The sequence below is a fragment of the Tachysurus fulvidraco genome, chromosome 3 (assembly GCF_022655615.1).
Source record: "Tachysurus fulvidraco isolate hzauxx_2018 chromosome 3, HZAU_PFXX_2.0, whole genome shotgun sequence".
Taxonomy (NCBI): Eukaryota; Metazoa; Chordata; class Actinopteri; order Siluriformes; family Bagridae; genus Tachysurus; species Tachysurus fulvidraco.
Genome location: NC_062520.1, coordinates 10458069 through 10477078, shown reverse-complemented (window position 1 = coordinate 10477078; position 19010 = coordinate 10458069). Strand labels below are relative to the sequence as shown.

The 19010-nt window shown below is 37.2% G+C and overlaps 1 protein-coding gene across 2 annotated transcripts in view; it reads right to left on the bottom strand.

The window, feature by feature from the left end:
* kcnh2b (potassium voltage-gated channel, subfamily H (eag-related), member 2b) overlaps positions 1–19010 on the bottom strand; it is a 190562-nt gene that overhangs the window by 83361 nt on the left and 88191 nt on the right. For both annotated transcript variants that reach the window (XM_027149854.2, XM_027149852.2), the window contains exons 4-6: positions 1948–2106; positions 1334–1840; positions 845–1056 (exon numbers count right to left, since the gene is read on the bottom strand). In XM_027149854.2, coding sequence (XP_027005655.1) covers positions 845–1056; positions 1334–1840; positions 1948–2106 — 878 coding nt within the window. The remainder of the gene's footprint in view (positions 1–844; positions 1057–1333; positions 1841–1947; positions 2107–19010) is intronic.

The window sequence follows — 19010 nt, the reverse complement described above, 5'->3', positions numbered from 1 at the left end:
GAACTTAATTGCTACAATTTCTGTTTTCTTGACATTAATTTTGCTTAATTTTCTTCATCGCTTTTCTCTTCACTTGTTTTTGCCTTTACACTCACTATCCTAGGACCCATGGTTTTAAATGCAATAAAGTTGTACTGTACGCAAAATAAACGCACAAAATACGAGCACAGCTTGTTAACAAAGCGAGCTACACAAACACTAACCGAGTGAGACGCGGGAAGCTGAGAAGTTGGGGATCTTCGTTTCGTCGGCCCGGATGCTCGTATCTCAAAAATTTGTTCGTATCTCAAGGCAAAAATTTGGTCAAATCACAGCTCGTATCTCAAAAGATCCATATGTCAAAGCACTCGTATCTCGAGATATCACTGTACTGCATATATATCGTATCCTCATCATTCATCTGTCTATCCTTAAATTTTCACTTTATATTACATATACAGTATTAGTTCAATTTAATATGATTGCATTTCATTAATGCCCCGGCATCTGCCTGATTAATAGCACTGGCAAAAAAAATGGAGGCCTTTCTAATGCAAACAACTGGAAATTATTTGATCTCAAGTTCTTCTTTGCACAAAATCACCTGCTGCACTAGCACTACTATAATTTCTTTAATCAGAGTAGCGCACTGTACTCTTTCTCTCCAAAAAGACCCACACCAAAGATATAATACAGTTTACCAAACAGTACGTCACTGTGTCAACTCAGATTATGACGTGGACCTAATCGAAACATCACCGCTAAAAATCAGCACCATGCAACGTTTACTGTAACCAGTAAAAATTCTGATCACCTGTACTGTATCTCCAACAAAGCCAGAGCTTAAACAGTAAATGTCTCTCACCTGTGTGACCTTCTCTGTGACGTTGTGTGTGCGGTCAATGAGCTTGCAGGGAGCGATGATGTCCATTTCTCCGGGAGGGAGAGCAATAAGGGGGTCGGGTTTAAAGTCCACAAAGTTGAGGGTGATCTGGGGGATCTTACTGATGGCGCGGTAACGCATGAGGTCCGAGTCAGAGGTAGAGTTAAGCATGCTGGTCTTGTTGTTTACTGCACCTGTTAAAAAAAAGCATGCACAGGATAGAGAGGTTCAGAAGACTGAATTGAAACTACAAACCTACTGTGGTTCTGATCCATTCACGATACACAGCAAAGGAAATTACCTAAGTGTCAAATTACACAATATCACTTTCGGTATCTGTAATTACAACTTAATTACAGTATTATTACTGCTAATGTTACAGTCAGCAATACTGAAAAATTGATTAACATTTAATTAACATTTCCACCCCAGTTTTGCCCCAGCGCTCTGCCTGAGCTCCAGTTTACTCACCTGTACTGCTGCTCGCTGGTCGTATGGAGTGTCTGCGCTCCCATTCAGGCTTCATGGCCTCTATGTCATCTACAGAGGATGCGCGGCGCATACTGTGGAAGCTTTCACGTGAGCGGCTCTGTGACAGGCTGCAGTTGGAGGCTGAAGCGTCTGGGTTGAGCCTATGTGCCTGTGGTGAGGACTGACCAAGGGGCAGTGCCGTGGAGTGTGTAGAGGCTGAAGGAGGTGGTGTGGACTCACTTCCCAGAAGGGTGTGTCTGTCTTCAGGCCACAGGGAGGAGGATGCCGTGCCTGATGGTGTGGTGACAGAGGGATGGACCTGCTCGTGTTCTGGCAGTGAGATGAGTTCACCCAGAGCCAGAGACTCGTGACTGCTGCCACGCCTAGAGCTGGCAGTGGCAGACATGTCACCGCTGTGGCCTGCCTCAGGGTCCTCACGCAAACATGACTTGCTGTTACAGTGTGACTGCAGGAGAGGCAGATGCAGACGAATACGACACGCTCGATCTGAAACGAAAACCGAAGTTGATTATGTTTACTTAACAATTGTTGTGTCATTATTCAAGCCACCTTGTTTACGGCAGTTAAAAAAGGAAACTTTTTTCTTTTCATACTTGTGGAGCGCCAGGGAAGAGGCAGCCTATGGTTCAGCCCCTGGTTGGGGCAGCGCAGTTTTTCTTCATTCATTACTTCAAAATTTAAGATGAACATGATCACCACACCATCCTCATTTTTAACCGGAACCACATCTACCAGGCACAGAAAACACACACCTGTGAGAGGGAGAGAGAGAGAGAGAGAGAGAGAGAGAGAGAGAGAGAGAGAGAGAGAGAGAGAGAGAGAGAGAGAGAGAGAGAGGAGAATATCATTAATTCATGATATACAAATTACTGTTTGTTAACACATAACTAACAATTAAATACAACCAGCAACTGCTTTAGAAAATCCATAACCATGTATAATAGGTTTTTGAAAGACACCATATTCTGCCATTAACAATGATACTGTTATGATTCACTGAAGAGGCATGCGGTGAGTTTCAGTGCAATAACAAGATGCATATAAATTGTTTGCTTTCTTAAGACAGAAATTATAGAGCGCCTTCTTGCCATCTTTAATACTTGACAAACAGATTACTCATTTTGTGACTGCATGAGTCATGAACTTCATATGAAAAATATTAATCTTAAACATGGCTAAATCATTGAATTGAGAGAATGTCTGGCTGTTGTATTCATTTCTGAGCTATGATGATAAGCATATATTTATTATTTAGCACCACAGGCTAATGTCTAGGACAGACTTAACTTCAACTCATTCAGCATGCCTAAACTTTCATTAAGAAATGCCATAAGCACTACAAATCTAATCAGTTTGACTTAAAAGGGAAAATTTTACATACATTTGTTATATGACAGAAAAATCCACCCAAAAATCTACCTATGAATTTTAAATCTGTTTGTAATAATGGTTATTTTGTTAATTGCTAATAAATGACTAATAAAATCATTTTGCACACATTTCACCTGACATATCAAATTATTTTGAATTTATTGATATAAGATGCTGAACAGAAAGCACACACGGTCCATAAATGTCCAGGATGTGCGCAATTCATAAACCGTAACAATAAACACTGATGAGAAATCATGTGGATCTGCCCAATGCTGACTGAAATATATGCATCACTGTTGCGTTCGTTTGCATATTTGTTGAAGTGGGAACTAGTCCATATGACCAAATAAGAACGGAAGTCGTGGCGTAATGGTTAGAGTTTGACTACTAACCCTGAAGTTGTGGGTTCGAGTCTCGGGCCGGCAATACCACGACTGAGGTGCCCTTGAGCAAGGCACTGAACCCCCAACTGCTCCCCAGGCACCGCAGCATAAATGGCTGCCCACTGCTCCGGGTGTGTGTTCACGGTGTGTGTGTGTGCACTTTGGATGGGATAAATGCAAAGAACGAATTCTGAGTATGGGTCACCATACTTAGCTGTATGTCACGTCACTTTCACTTTCATAAATCTGATAACACGATATAAAAGTAAAACATTATAGGCTTTCATTAAGTCAGCTACTCAACTAGTTACTAGTTTATTGAACTAAGACAAGCAACATGACATCTCCTTCACCCCCCCCTATCTTTTTATTATCCTTTCTCATGAAACATAGAGGTTTAACAGTTTAAAAAAGACAACCAAACAAAAAACCTACATAATTCCTCAGAACAATTCTTTATGCTGATGTCTGCACACATACACAAAAAAAAACTCACTGTGCCACTTGCTTTTATATAAAGCTAAGCACATGAAAAACTCTAGTCTCCCAAGCCTCTAGCTTATAGTAGCTAACCTTTATACACGTACTTTGACTTTACAGCTATAAGTCCTTTTCTTTCAGTCTTTACATTGTAAATGTAATTTGTTCAAATTACAGAAAGCATTTCCATATTTTTGAGAGTCCAGCATAAATCTGATTTTTGTTTCCTGCCTCTGGTTTAATGTCTCAGGTGTGTAAAAATGTTAGATGAAAAGAAACAAAAGCAATGAGCAGTAATGAGCATAACTAACTCTAATATTAGAATTCACTTTGCTGCTCTTTTCAACTATGTACGAGTTCATTGGACTAGCTCATTTCTATAGTATCACACCAAAATGCTAACCCCAAGAATCAATTACAAACAGCATCCATAAAAATATTACAAAGATGACAAACACTAGGTCTGGACCAAGTCATAAAAAATACCTACTTATGTGAATTGCTTGCTTTTATCCAATATTATAAAAATAAAAATCATTGAGCTCACATATGAATTGTACATTACCTTGTATAAAAGATTACTACAGCATCCAAGCCTGAAGTTAGAAAGTAAAAAAAAACTGTTTTTAAAGAAGAAAACAGCTGTTGCAACCTTTGTGAATAAATGGCTGACAGACTTCAACATCAAAAATAGAGAGAGATTGAGAGAGCCTGATGAGTGTGAGAGAGAGAGAGAGAGAGAGAGAGAGAGAGAGAGAGAGATGTTCACTATATAATCCTAGCTCTGACAGTGGCAGGGGAAATGCCACATGGATTACAGGTCCCTTAATACCATCTTGTGTGTGTGTGTGTGTGTGTGTGTGTGTGTGTGTGTGTGTGTGTTATGAATGTTCCATACCCAGTACAAACCTCTGCATTACATCAGAGGGGCATTAAAATTAAAAGCATGTCGTACATCGTCCAAGCCTTAATTAAGACTAAAACTGATGGCTTATAGTTATATAATCAGATAAGGCTGATTCCTTTGTGCATCTAACAGCAAAATCTAAATTAATGATTCGTTGCATGAATCGAAAATCAATCAATGAATCAATATAAAAGTAATGATTTAATGATATTTTATGATATTGTAAGTGATTCTTTAAAAGACCATGAAACTCTCATTCAAAAATGTAGTCAAGTTCATTGTGTATTATAATATATGTGTATTATTAAAAACTGCTAGTCTTGTTAGAGAATATCAAGTAAATTTAATTTCATGTAACACGATTCACCTAAAAGCACCTTATATTCTGCATGGTTAGATTGATGATTGGTTTAATACAAGGTCAATCTTTTTTCTTTTTCTTTTCTTTTTTTTTTGCACTGCTAAAGTCTGAGAAACCCAAACTTTTATGAATGTCATCAAGCGGGTTCTCTTCAAGTTTTTTTTCCCCTGTTCAAATATTTCTCACAGAGAGAATAAAGGGAGAACAAACTGTGTTTGAAGAATCTCCTTCACTTTCCACCTCATTGTAAAACTCCACACAGTCTCATGACTGCAAATTCACTCAGCACTACACTAACTAGGCTGTAGGAAAGTTACAACTGCGAAAGGTTTTTTCTTATCCGACCATCACAAGCAAATCATTTTTGTTTTAATTAGCTATTAGCAATGTGAGCGTTGGAAAATAATTTTTAAATGAATTTAAAAATAAATTCGCTGACAGCTCTGATGAAATAATTTGAACGATTGATCAAACCCAATAAAATAGGTTTTGGGTTCAGCTTGATTTTGTAGAAGAACCCATTAAGAGTCAGAGATTCAGTAAAGAATGAAAACAGTTTTAACTGTTTGTTAGTTTCTGTTATTTTCTGAATAAAACCCCTGTCTGAGTTTTGTCCTGCATTTATGTCTAGACTTTGTACTGTACGTAAACTGTGCTGAAGACCTGAGTTCGATTCTCACTTCATCATCGTTGTGACAAAATGAGGTTTATGTGGTGAAGGCACTATACGATCTAACAATTATACACTAATGATTTCTTTATATAATGTTTTTATAGATATTAACATCACACGTTATTCTAAAGTCTGCAATAATGGTAAAACTACCAAAGATGTGACCTGACCGTAATAAAATAGTACATCTTTAATTCTTTTGATATTTTGTGTAATACAGATTATGCTACAAATAAGAGAATGTGCTTCCTTGATCTCTGTATACACACATTTTTTTTGACATGCCAACCACAAATTAAATAAAGCTGCATAGATGGTATAAAATAATAATATAGTAGCATACAGAAATACTGCTGATGAATACACCTCACAGCCACTGTGGACTATTTCATGTTTACACTGACCAGACTACTGACTGCACATAGCTGGACTCGGTTACCTACACGCTATGTAAGCATCCTCACTGCACCTTCTATATAAGTCAGTAACAAGCCTTTGTTTATTTATCATCGTTCTGATTCTCGACTTGTTCTTGTCTGCTCTGGTTCACGCTGAGTGTTGATCACCTGACCCTTGACTTTACCTTGACCTTGATTATTGATTACTTATTTGTCTTGATTACCACACTCAATAAAGCTGTGCTTGCGCCTGTGCTTGCAGACCTCACAGAATCTAAAAAAACAACAACAGATTTTAAATTAGATTTTAGATTAGATCTATCTATCTATCTATCTATCTATCTATCTATCTATCTATCTATCTATCTATCTATCTATCTATCTATCTATCTGTTATTTAATATTTATTTTTGTTTTATTATATTTTGTTATGCTACAAATGCTATGTATGCTTTCAAATAATATTTTATATGTTATGTGATAATATTTATTTTAATAGTAGCAGAATTTTTCTATTCCTTTTTGGAGTTGAGGGGCTTGAGGGACTGAGAGAAATGGATGAGGTAGAGAGATGAAATATGGTAACGAGCCATCAGTGATGCAGTCAAACTAGGCTTAAACCTTCAGTGCTCAAACGGTTCTCTCAGATGATACCAAGAACACTTATTTTAGGCAGGCAATTAACAAATCGTACATAAATCATGTGCATGAGTGTTGAGAGAAAGTGTAACAGCTCCTGATGACTGCAGCTGAGAACAGCACCATTAAGTTAACATAAAAATACCCCAGGTCCACCAAACTGCCACTGCTGGGCCCCTGAGCAAGGCTCTTAACCCTCAGTTGCTCAGTTGTAAGTCACTCTGGATAAGGGTGTCTGCTAAATGCCGTAAATGTAAATGTAAAAATAGAGACCTTAATAATGTACAAACATTTGTCAAAAAAACTGTCCTGCGTCCAGATAACATTCATAATCCTCCTTGTAGAATACCACACACACACACACACACACACACACACACACACACACACACACACACACACACACACACACTCACACACACTCACACACACTCACACACACTCACACACACTCACACACACACACACACACACACACAATAAGGGATTACAGATGTGTGTGGAAGGAGGGATTTCACTTCAATTCATTATGGATATACATGGTTTAAGTCCTGTATTCCAAATCCATGTAAAATAATAAGACCTTCTAGGTATTTGCAGGTCCCAGGGTCAAATGAGCAACATACATTTCAATGTGAAGGCCTGGAATAGTCTGTACACTGCAGTGAGAAAAAGCAAAGATAATCAAATAATCAAATATTGTTTTGATTAATTTTTCTTGACTACTGAGTCTAGTTCCTCTCAGGGTTGCTTCCTCATATCATCTTAGGGAGTTTTTCCTTGCCACTCTAACCTCAGGCTTGCTCATTAGAGATTTAATTTTAAACTTTATCATTATCAAGCCCTATTGTTTTTGCTCGGGTTTATTATTATTATTATTATTATTATTATTATTATTATTATTATTATTTTCATTTTTTTTTTCACACATTGGCCAATTGGGGTCCCTTAACATGCTCGAAAACTTTTGAAATTTGGCACACACGTCAGAGTCGTACGACGCTAGGCTCGGGAAAAGGCTGGGATACGGGCGTGGCAGGGGGGCTCTGTAGCGCCCCCTGTAATGCAAAAACAAACATTTGTGCACAGATCGGGCAATTATGTACGCACATGTACGAGAGTTGGTACGCATATAGATCTCATCGACCCAAACAACTTTCACGCTCTAAACTATGAGCTCCGCCCAACAGGAAGTCGGCTATTTTGGATTGTTTTATAAGTGCATGCGGTGAACTTTTAAATACTCCTTCTATGGAATTCATGCGATTGACATCAAACGTGGTGAACATGATGCCGAGACACTGCACTTGCTAATTTTTGATATCTCGAACGGTGCTGCCATGGCGTGGCGACAAAGTTATGGCGAATTCAGAGAAACAAGAAATGTCTTCTATCTAAGGCAAAAAATGTCTTATTGTGATGACACGCGGTGTGTATGTTCGGCCAAGGATTCCGATCGCATAGATGTACTTATTGTGAGTCCCGTGTATAACGCCACCAACAGGCGCCAGGAAGTGTGTCGGTCACAACAGTTGCATGTGGTGAACTTTTAAATACTCCTCCAAGGGAACTCATGCGATTGACACCAAAAGTTGTGAAGATGATGCCGAGATGTTGCACTTGCTAAATTACAAAGGGATTTTTGATATCTCGAACGGTGCTGCCTTGGCGAAGTGACTAAGTTATGGCAAATTCAGAGAAACAGGAAATGTCTTCTATCTAAGGCAAAAAATGTCTTATTGTGATGACACGCAGTGTGTATGTTTGGCCAAGGATTCCGATCGCATCGATGTGCTTATTGTGAGTCCCGGGTATAGCGCCACCAACAGGTCCCAGGAAGTGTATCGGTCACAAAGGTGGATTTTTTTCACAGTTGCATGCAGTGAACTTTTAAATACTCCTCCTAGGGAATTCATGTGATTGACATCAAACATGGTGAACATGATGCCGAGACATTGCACTTGATAAATTCCGAAGGGATTTTTGATATCTCGAACGGTGCTCTCATGGCGAGGCGACTAAATTATGGCGTATTCAGAGAAACAGGAAATGTCTAATATCTAAAGCAAAAAATGTCTTATTGGGATGACACGCGGTGTGTATGTTCGGCCAAGGATTCCGATCGCATCGATGTGCCTATAGCGAATCTCGGACATAGCACCACCAACAGGCGCCAGGATGTGTGGCAGTCACAAAAGTTGCATGTGTGAACTTTTAAATACTCCTCCCAGGACATTCATGCGATTGACACCAAACGTGGTGAACATGATGCCGAGACGTTGCACTTGCTAAATTCCAGAGGGATTTTTCTGGATATCTCGAACGGTGCTGCCATGGCGAGGCGACTGAGTTATGGTGAATTCAAAGAAACAGAAAGTGTCTACTATCTAAAGAAAAAAATGTCTTATTGGGATGACACGCTGTGTGTATGTTCGGCCAAGGATTCCATAAATTAGTCCACAGATATTTAACCACTTGATGCACTTGCCCACCGTGCATTGTTTTCTGGGAGGCACCGTATAACGATAAAAAACGTGCGAGGGTCCGTCATCACTGCTTGCAGCTATATTTTTTATTTGATGTTTTTATATTTATGTAAAGCTGCTTTGAGACAATGAGTATACAGTATATGAGTAAAAATGTAAGATACATTTATATACATTACAAGAAATATATATATATAAGATATACAGAAATTCTCAGAACAAAGAGGTTGTATAAATGTTTTTCCCCCCGGAAAGGTTAACAATTGTTATATGGTTCTGCATAAAACTTTCAACCATTCCCCCTGAGTGACATCCGACATTAAGATTGAACCTTTCTATTACTGTAATTATATATGTGTGTATTCTAATTAATACTCATAGGTTTGAAAATAACATATTATATAGTACATATTCATTTTAAATAAATATACATCTAAGACAAAAAACGGTAACTTCACCTGTTGAGATTTTATTATTTTATTTGAGATGAGATTTTCTAAACTATGATTTACATTCCAGGGCTAAATTTATTGATATGCTGAAACGCTGCTCTGTATGTCATCTGGCCTTGAGCTTTAGTCGTGATGAAAAATCCAGCATTTACTAAAGCCACCTTTCACTATGAATTTCTCTGTGAGATATGGAAATGAGTTTCAAACATGAATACTTAAGCGGGGAAGCCAGGGTAATAAGATTCCCTCCCTGCATTCTTGTTACACATTTTATGTCATTCATATATGTATATATATATATATATATATATATATATATATATATATATATATATATATATATATATATATGTATGTATAAATGAACAAAGCTTAGGATTACAAGCCTATTGCACAAGTCATTACCATTTTAATTTGTCTGTGCATGGTACAGTACAGTATGCTGCAATGTCCTATAAGCTAGTGCAAAACAAATCGTAGAAACATCGCATTAAAGCTTAGTGGGGATGATTGTGGATTTGTGGGGTTGTAAACATGGATCTGAATGTTCTGGTCCAAGAAAGAGTTCACATTATTGATGTCTCCATCCAAGAGATATAGATCAGGGATAAAGAGAAATAGCTCTTAGAAATAGACTATATACGTTTCCTTCTTCAGTCTTTACACAGGGAAGAATTTATTACAATGCATGTAGGAAATTTACTGTTACTTGCATGTAGGAATAAAATGAAAACTATTATTCCAGTCCAGACCTGAGATGTGAAAAAGAGCATGGTGTAGAGGTGTGCATATGAATTGGGATCCCATAGGACACAAACAAAAAATGTTGCAGGAGCAGGTGGTCAGATATGAATCTTGCAGGAGAGAGAATGTGTGAGAGAGAGAAATTGAGAGAGAGACAGAGAGAGAGAGAGAGAAAGAGATAGAGAGGGAGAGAAAGAGAGATTGAGAGAGAGACAGAGAGAGAGAGAGAGAGATTGAGAGAGAGAGAGAGAGAGAGAGAGAGAGAGAGAGAGAGAGAGAGAGAGAGAGAGAGAGAATCTTTCATGACATTAGTATTATAAGGATCTTGGATCAATCTACTATTCCTTCTTAACCAAGGCAGAACCTTAGCATATAAAAGATATGACCCACAGCCTGTGACCAGTCTGAAAAAAGTTTCTGGTCTGGCTCACCAAAACGAATTTACAATATGTTTTAAAATAAACTGAATTCTCTTTGTTGAAAAAGCTAGTTTCTGTTATTCCACTAGGGGTCAAATAATAATAATTTCAAGGCCACAAATTACTAAGTGATAGGGATGAATTTGCAATTACTATTGTGTATTTTTTTCTTGTTGAATTATTTTTTTTGTTTATTTTTGCTAATGACTTGCAGTCTGTTCCTGTGTTGTGTAGTTGATATACGTTCAATCTGTTTGTGCAGTCAAGCTAAATGGCAATAAACGATGCCATAAAAGGGAAGCTGCCAACGTGTTATTGGCATATTATTACTGCCTTTTACAACTTTTACAACTTTTATTTTAGAACACAATAACCTTTAAATTCTAGTGTTCTTTTTATCATTCCCTATTGGAGTAAAACACAGGTAATTCTTTTTTAAATCATATATATATATTTTTGAGAATCAGAACCAACTAAATAGCATGTACAGGTACAGTAGCATCAATTGTTTGGGTCAAATTGCTGGACTGGGTCAGAACTGTAGAAGTAGGTCAAAACTGTTGGAGAGCATGTAATTAGTAAAAATTACAGGTAAAAGTGGAATAAAAAAAATCAATATAACAGCAAAAGAGATTCCAGCATCTATTAGTTTTAATGTTTACATTTCAAAATGAACTATCTAAAAGTTCTATACTTGTTCACATCCCTTCAAGTTTAAGGTCATTGCACATTAATGACTCCACAACTACAAGTTTGCTCTTCAAGCTCCCATTAGAAAATACTACATGTTAAGTGCTTCATGGTAAAATAAAACCGAATAAAAAATAAATAAATAAATAAATAAAAATAAAAATAAAAGACAAACAAGACAAACACTAAAGAAATGTACACAACAAGACACACGAGTACACTACAATGGCTTCAAAATGAGACTTCACACCTGAGACATTACCACACAGCGCAGTGGATTTCTTATCCTAGCTTATTTAATTAAAGGGTAATTCATGATCCACATTATCAATCCACAGACATTTCCATACAGAATAAATGGTGTTTAATTACACAGTAACCTACAGTATGTGCCTATGTAACCTGTCCAATCGTAGCTTTGGAAGCTGTTCGACACGGATTTCATATTGGACAATAAAAACAAAGTAAGATTTAGTTTGACGGCTTTGTTTTTTTTGTTTTGTTTTTTGTTTTTTTGTTTTTAAAGTGGAAGGCAGTTAAAAAATTGAATGGCAAGACCTGAGCAATAAGCAAAGAAAACCCCAGGATACTGAATTGAGATGAGATGCGATGCTGCCATCTAGTGGAAGAATGTAGACAAGCTAATAATTGAGTGGAGATTCCTCCAAATGAGGCAAAAAAGTTATATAAGATGATAGTTTCAAGCTGGCGCACACATTTCTCAGAAAAATCTGACGGTACCATGATTAAATAAAATAACCATACCAAGACTGTTTATTACTAACAAACAATCACACTAATGCCCCCTCTATGACATATTTGGATAGGATTTCTACCATGTTGACATTTTTCAAGGTGACTAAGATTACTCCTGACGATAAAAACTTGCCCTAGTCATGACTGATAATCTAGAGCACATGTTTGAAGCACATGGCTATGTTGTAACAGGAGAGACATTAGGCCAGAAAAGAAGACCTGTGCTCTGTGTAATGTCTGAGAAATATTTGCATAGATATTTTACAGTAAGGAAAACACTGTAAATCCACTACAAATACAAAGGGTTAGCTAATATAACCCTATTATAATAAAGCTTAAGCAACAATCTAGGTTAAAGATGATGGTATTTTACAGATGTAGCAGTTCGTTACAGCACACAAGCAAACCATCTAGCAATTATTTACAACTAGAGGGCGCAAACGAGCTTTCTGCCATTTACAGTACTTCCCTTCTGCTAGTACACCGGACATTGGGAGATGTTAAAAGATATAACTGTGAATTAATTTGAATTTCTGGTGGCAGTAATGAACACAAGTACCTGTATTCTCTATCAGCTCCACAACACATCTGAGTTCATGGGGAAACAGATATAACCTGCACCCAAGGGAACTTCGACTAAAACCTGTGATCTGTGCAATGTCACTGCATGATATAACACTGTTCAAGAGTTCCACTGGATGAAATGTTTGTGCTGAGTTGATGCCAAGTCCAACCCAATTGCTAGTTATGACGTCATCCATAAACCTGAGAAGCCAAAGTTGAATTCATACTTTCTCTAACACCGAAACACTGCTGCTGAGATTAAAATCGATTTAAGAGGTGGGGGAACCAAGAATGTGGGATGAGTTGAATTAATATTATCATAGAGTTTTCAACAGTGATATAAAAGAAATTTGAGTAAAACAAAAGTTTCTGCCTTGAATTCTTAATTAAACTAGATTTTATATAGTGTCCATTTACTTGTTTGCCAGTTTTGGTATGAAAAATGATATCAAATCCACTGATTTCATTTATTTATGTATTTATTTTTCCAGATATTTCTGCCATGAGCAAAATGAATAAACTGAGACAGTTGTTTTAATTTGTAAAAATTGGTAGGATGAGAGAAATCATAGTGGTGGAGGGGATATTTGTGTAGTCAGCATGTAGTTGTCTAAGGATATATCACGAATTCCCCTCTCTGTGTGAGAAACAGCTTGAAGAAGCTTTGTTTTCATGTGTTGCTTTTCAGTTAATCTTTGTGGTTTTGTTTAATTCCTGAGGTTCTTTTTTTGTTTTGTGTCTTGTCACTGTTTCGGTGTTATGATTGTTTTCACTTGCTCTCAGTTCCTCCATGATTAATTAGTCTATTTTTACCCTCCTGTGTCTTGGTCTCATTATAGAGGCTTATCATACATTTGTATTGATTCAGTTCTGAGCTGTGTTTTCCTCTTTTAACACTTGCTTGTGTTTTGGTATTGATCATAGATTACTGTTTCATGTTATCGGCCTGTTCTTGGACTACTATATGGAATAATGACAAAGATTACTGGGTGACTCCTAATAAACACCACACGGATCTTATGCATAGATTTAATGCCTTAAATCACTGCTCGTTATAAGTTTAGTCTATCTATTAAAGTTTAGTGCCAAGTCAGTAAACTCTGTGGCCAAATTGGTGATGTTCCCGAGCAGTGATTTTCAGTTGGGATCTACTTGAACGGTGAAAAACCCTTATAGTAGAAATGGATCAATAATATGATTTGACATAGATTTGACATTAACGGTCATATTCTGACAAATATGGCAGTAAAGTTAAACCAGTTCTTGGGCTTTTTTGAGTGCTCCTGCTACTGTGTATGTCTATATCATCATAATTTTTAACAGAACTATCTGTGCAGCAGTCAGCACAGGAATGTCACACATTCTTTCACTTAAATCATATAGCTGCCATGCTGGGCATCACATGCTGTACCTTTCATATTTTAAGCAGTGAAACAGCCTGTCTCTGCTCACACAGTCTACAACGGAGCTCTTCTTGCCATTCACAAATACCAGAGGTGCTTTAATCGTGCCCCTGTCTCACCTTGCCCACAATCCATGGCTATTGCACAGATGAACATGCTTGGAAGATACCATTAATTCCTCAATTTGGATTTCTGTGAAATCTTTTTTTTTTTGGCTGGATGCAAGCTTTAACATTTTGCAATCTGATATGTTATCTACACACTCCAGTAAGCCAGTGAATAAAAACGAAAAATGAACTTTTGTAAATGTCATTTCTACTATATCTTTTTGATAAATTTAAGCGGAAGTGTGTAAATGGTGCTGGTGTTTTGTAGTTAGTCAAACTCTTTTGCTGAAAGCAAATTTAGTGACTCAGTAAGAAAACAGGAAAAGCTAGAAATCTGGCTCACTAAACTAGAATGTTCTCTGGGGTGGTGGAGAGAAGTTACCAAGGAGAGAGGCCAAGGAGAAGAAGAGAGCCTGTGACTACTCCAGCTCTCTGTCTCTCTCATACATACACACACACACACGGCCCTGTCACCTGCACTACTTACTGCGTTGTTGGTTAACTCCCAGTGGCTGCGTACAGATGGCAGATTCAATGGACTCTCATTTATCATCATTCACAATGTAATCCAGTCAAATCAGTGCTGACCTTCCACTCACACCAGCACTGATTGACTGTAATTTGGAAGCTTTATACAGAAGAGAGAGACCCCCTGGAGTCAGAAAGTCCTGACACTATAAATGTTCATTTGAAAGTAAGTATACATGAGAGTGCCCTCGGAAATCAGGTTTGCTCTCACTCGTTCCCCACTCTTTCTCTCTAGAAGAGATACTCAAATACCTCAAATACCTTGCCAACACCATTTCTTTGTAGATCTCTCTCTCTCTCTCTCTCTCTCTCTCTCTCCTCTGCAGAATGAAGGGAGTGCATTTTAATCAAGGGCACAAAGACACACAGTGACTGCATTAAGCCTAATTTAAAGCTTCAAAATAAAGTGCACTAATTGGTCATGTTTTATTGACAGCAAGGCCGGCCGGCTAAATTCTGACCATGTATTTACTAGAGTGTTCATCTCGAGAATCTCTCTCTTAGCTAATGTGGACAATCCTTCGAGTTAATCGTCTATTAATCAGTCTCACTTTATATTACGCGTCCCTTAACTAACATTATTTAATGTATTAGTTCAGATAAATCACAATGAATAATAAGTTATAAGTGATTGAATAATTTGGTCCACATAAATGATCAAATGAAATTACATGTTACGAAAAGCCGATAGCTTATTGGATGCTAGTCTCTGGGTCAAAATATGAAAGCTTGCTTTTCAGCCACTGTTCTTATTTGTTCTAGATAACTACCAACATACCAACTATTTAATGGAGTCTTATTTCATTAATTATTTTTTATTTTTTTATTTCTTATATTCATAAAAACAAGTGTTAGATACTTTGTTACTGTTACTGTGTAAATGCAAAGTCTCATGGTTTGTTCATGTTGAGTATTTCTAAACCTGCTAGAAATATTAAGACTTCTATGCTGAATAATATTCCTATAGGTTCGAGTCTATGGCATAGCTGATAGACGGCTTTAAGACAGCTCGCTGTCCATACGATCAGCCGTGTAACACTGAGCTGTGTGTTCCTTACTGTTGTTAACTGATTACACGTCAACCAGTAAGATTACATCTGAGGCAAACCTGAGTAGTGTGGTGCACCAGAAAGGTCAGGCAGGCTTTGTCAGCTAAGCTCATTAGAAAGCCTTTAGGATAAGTGATGTTTGAGGGGAGGCTCAAATGTGAGTGTGTCATTGTGTCATTTATGTCAATGTGTCGTTTCACATAAGCTAAAATTTCGGTTGATTTTTTTTATAATACTTACTTGATAATATTGCATTTCACTTGCCTCACCAAACTCTAATGAAACATATATCCTGTTGCTATACTATTATTTCTATTATTAACAGTTTTCTTTCTTATAACATGAGGAAAAGTGAAAACTAAACTGTACAAAAATTTGTATAGTCAAAAATTGTGTATATTCTGTACTATACTGTGTATGTCCACTGATGAGTGAATAGACTGTAAATAATAATGCTACTTTATTATTTACTAAGGTGTGGTGAAATCAATGGGACATTGTTTGTACCTTTGGTATGTACATATATTTTAGCTGGAGCCTTAAAAATTATTAGACCTTAAGAAGCATTACTCCACTAAATTGTACCACATGCAGTTTCCTAGTTAATGCTACAAAACAAGTAACTTGGTACACGTGAATGAGAAGGAAACATACATTTGGTACCTTTATTTCACACTATCCGGGGTGTAATAGTCTCACACTGAGTGCTATAATGTGGTGTATGAGGTGTATTTTTCTAACTCTCCAGCAGAAGGAGAGCTACTTTCTGTGTCCAGTAAAGTCATTTAGGATTATGATTAGGTGCTATCACACACACACACACACGCGCACACACACACACACACACACACACACACACACACACACACACACACACACACACACACACACACACACACACACACACTGTGTGTTGTTTGTGTTAACTTCTGGATTGGAATGTGCTCGTCTTCGTCATGAAAAGAAAAACTCCACGCCAGACAGGAAATAAGAGATCTTCTGATAGGTCTGGAATCTAAACATCTTTAGGGCTGATTTGCACCAGTAAGAGAATGAATATTCTGACGTTTTAAGTCCATCTGGCTGGACTCATGTTTTGTCTGAATATTTGCCGTACTGTAGATGTTTTGGTACGATAAAAAACTCTTGATGTAGCGTTCTCCTTCTGTTTCTTCCTTTTATCAAGTTTAATGCAGGAAGTGAACAGTGCACATTTTCAGCTTGCATGCTTTACCCAGATTCCTCGTGGTCTCCTAAGTGAATGCCCTGCATCCTGGCCTGGAGATAACTCTATCAAATTACCTGGCTTGTGTCTGTGAGTCTGTTTCTGTCAAACTCATTATGAAGCTTGAGGGTCTTCAGCTCTGAAAAGTGTAGTGCTGAATTTTGACTGCAGTAGCCATATATAAATGTCAATTTATAATATAAACACTGTATTAAAGATTTGTCTACAGTAGATCCTTCTCATTTGTAGGTCTGATTTATCTGTCTTGCACAGGACATTAAATCTGCCAGATGTAATTTGCAAAGAACAAGCCTGCTGACAGTAAAGGCGGGCCATTAAAATCTTATCTAGCACATCTGAGATGTGTATTCTGTTTACAACCTCCAAATTAGCTTAATACAAAGTAAGTGCTTGGGTTGTTTGTATTTTGAGAAATAGATGCAAATGTACCATGAACATGCAGCTGACACTGCCGGCCGTGGCTGGGCTGGGTGAGTGAGAGGGTTTTAGAGCAGTGAGGAAACAGCTATTAAAACACATGCTGCTGAGACAAGTGGCAGAATTCAACAGCTGCCAAGACAAAGGTTCACACTCGCACGCACACTTACACACATGCACACAAATGCAAATGAAGCAAGCTCAATCTGTCTTTTTAAATGGAATGAAATGAGTTGAAAAATAAGAAACATAATAAGGAATATTGGTTCAGCTACAGCATTCTTTTGTAGCACAGTTTGCAGAATTCCCTCTGTATTGCCAGTAATCAGTGATCTATTAAACTAAATTTGCTTCCACGTAAAACCAAAAACGTAACCTGTTTTGTGATATGGCATTGGATATTATTTTTTTACATGATGATGTAATCTAATGTTTAAGACTACAGAACAAAAGCTTAGATGTTCTGGCCCCTGTGATTACTAATGGAGCTCACCTGTTTGGAGTCATAGTATTCCATTTACATAACCATTATTCCTTCTAACTCCATGCTCCATCATTGTGCATGTCTGTGATGATTCCATGGCTTAATTTTCTTTCTTTCTTTCTTTCTTTCTTTCTTTCTTTCTTTCTTTCTTTCTTTCTTTCTTTCTTTCTTTCTTTCTTTCTTTCTTTCTTTCTTTCTCTGTCTGTCTGTCTGTCATTGGCTTCATGGCACAACACACCAGAGGTATTAACTAAAATATTAATTATAGATTTTCTTCAAGTCAAGTATATGCACCAGATATGCAACCTTGTTTATACTTACATATGTCTTATCAGCAATAAATCAAGCTGTCCTACTTGAAGCGCTTTTGTTGTCCACACAGTTATCATATCTCAAATAGAGACCTCCTAGAAAGTGTCTCAGATAATCTAATTTTAGATTCTTTCCCACACATATCTACAGTAAAACAGTGCTAAATTAACCCTGACAGAGGGTTAGTTTATCCCACGCAGCTTATAAACACCAAGAATTAATTCAACACTTCTGGTTTTCTTGTGCCTAAAGAGCATGGAATTAAATAAAATAAAATGCAACCTAAAGCAGCAAACTTAATACATGATTATTTTTATATTATAAGTGAGTAGCTCTTGGGTCTTATAGTAAAAACATTATTCGGGCAGGATTAGCTCCTGGACCTAGGCAACACTCTAATTCTAGTCTCTGAATTAATTTTTTTCTGGATTGAACATGTTAGTGTTTTTGTCCCTTCTCTCCTAAAGGTTTACACACCAAAATACTTATAGCTCCTAACAATTACTATAAAAATCTGATCATAACAGTCCAAACTGAATAGACCCCTCTGTGTCCTGAAGGCAGGAGCCCACAGGGTGGGATTTAAATTACATTTGCATTTACATTAAACAAATATTTTTTTCTGAGCTCAGTCACACAATTTCAAATGTCATGTTTCTGTACACGTTAACAAAATGATAGGCACTAGATTAATCTGCTTACATTTTTTTTTTCAGTGGTTCTAACACTTAATTTGCTAATATGCTTTTTGCATGCCATTGTTCAAGAATAACTACACACTAAG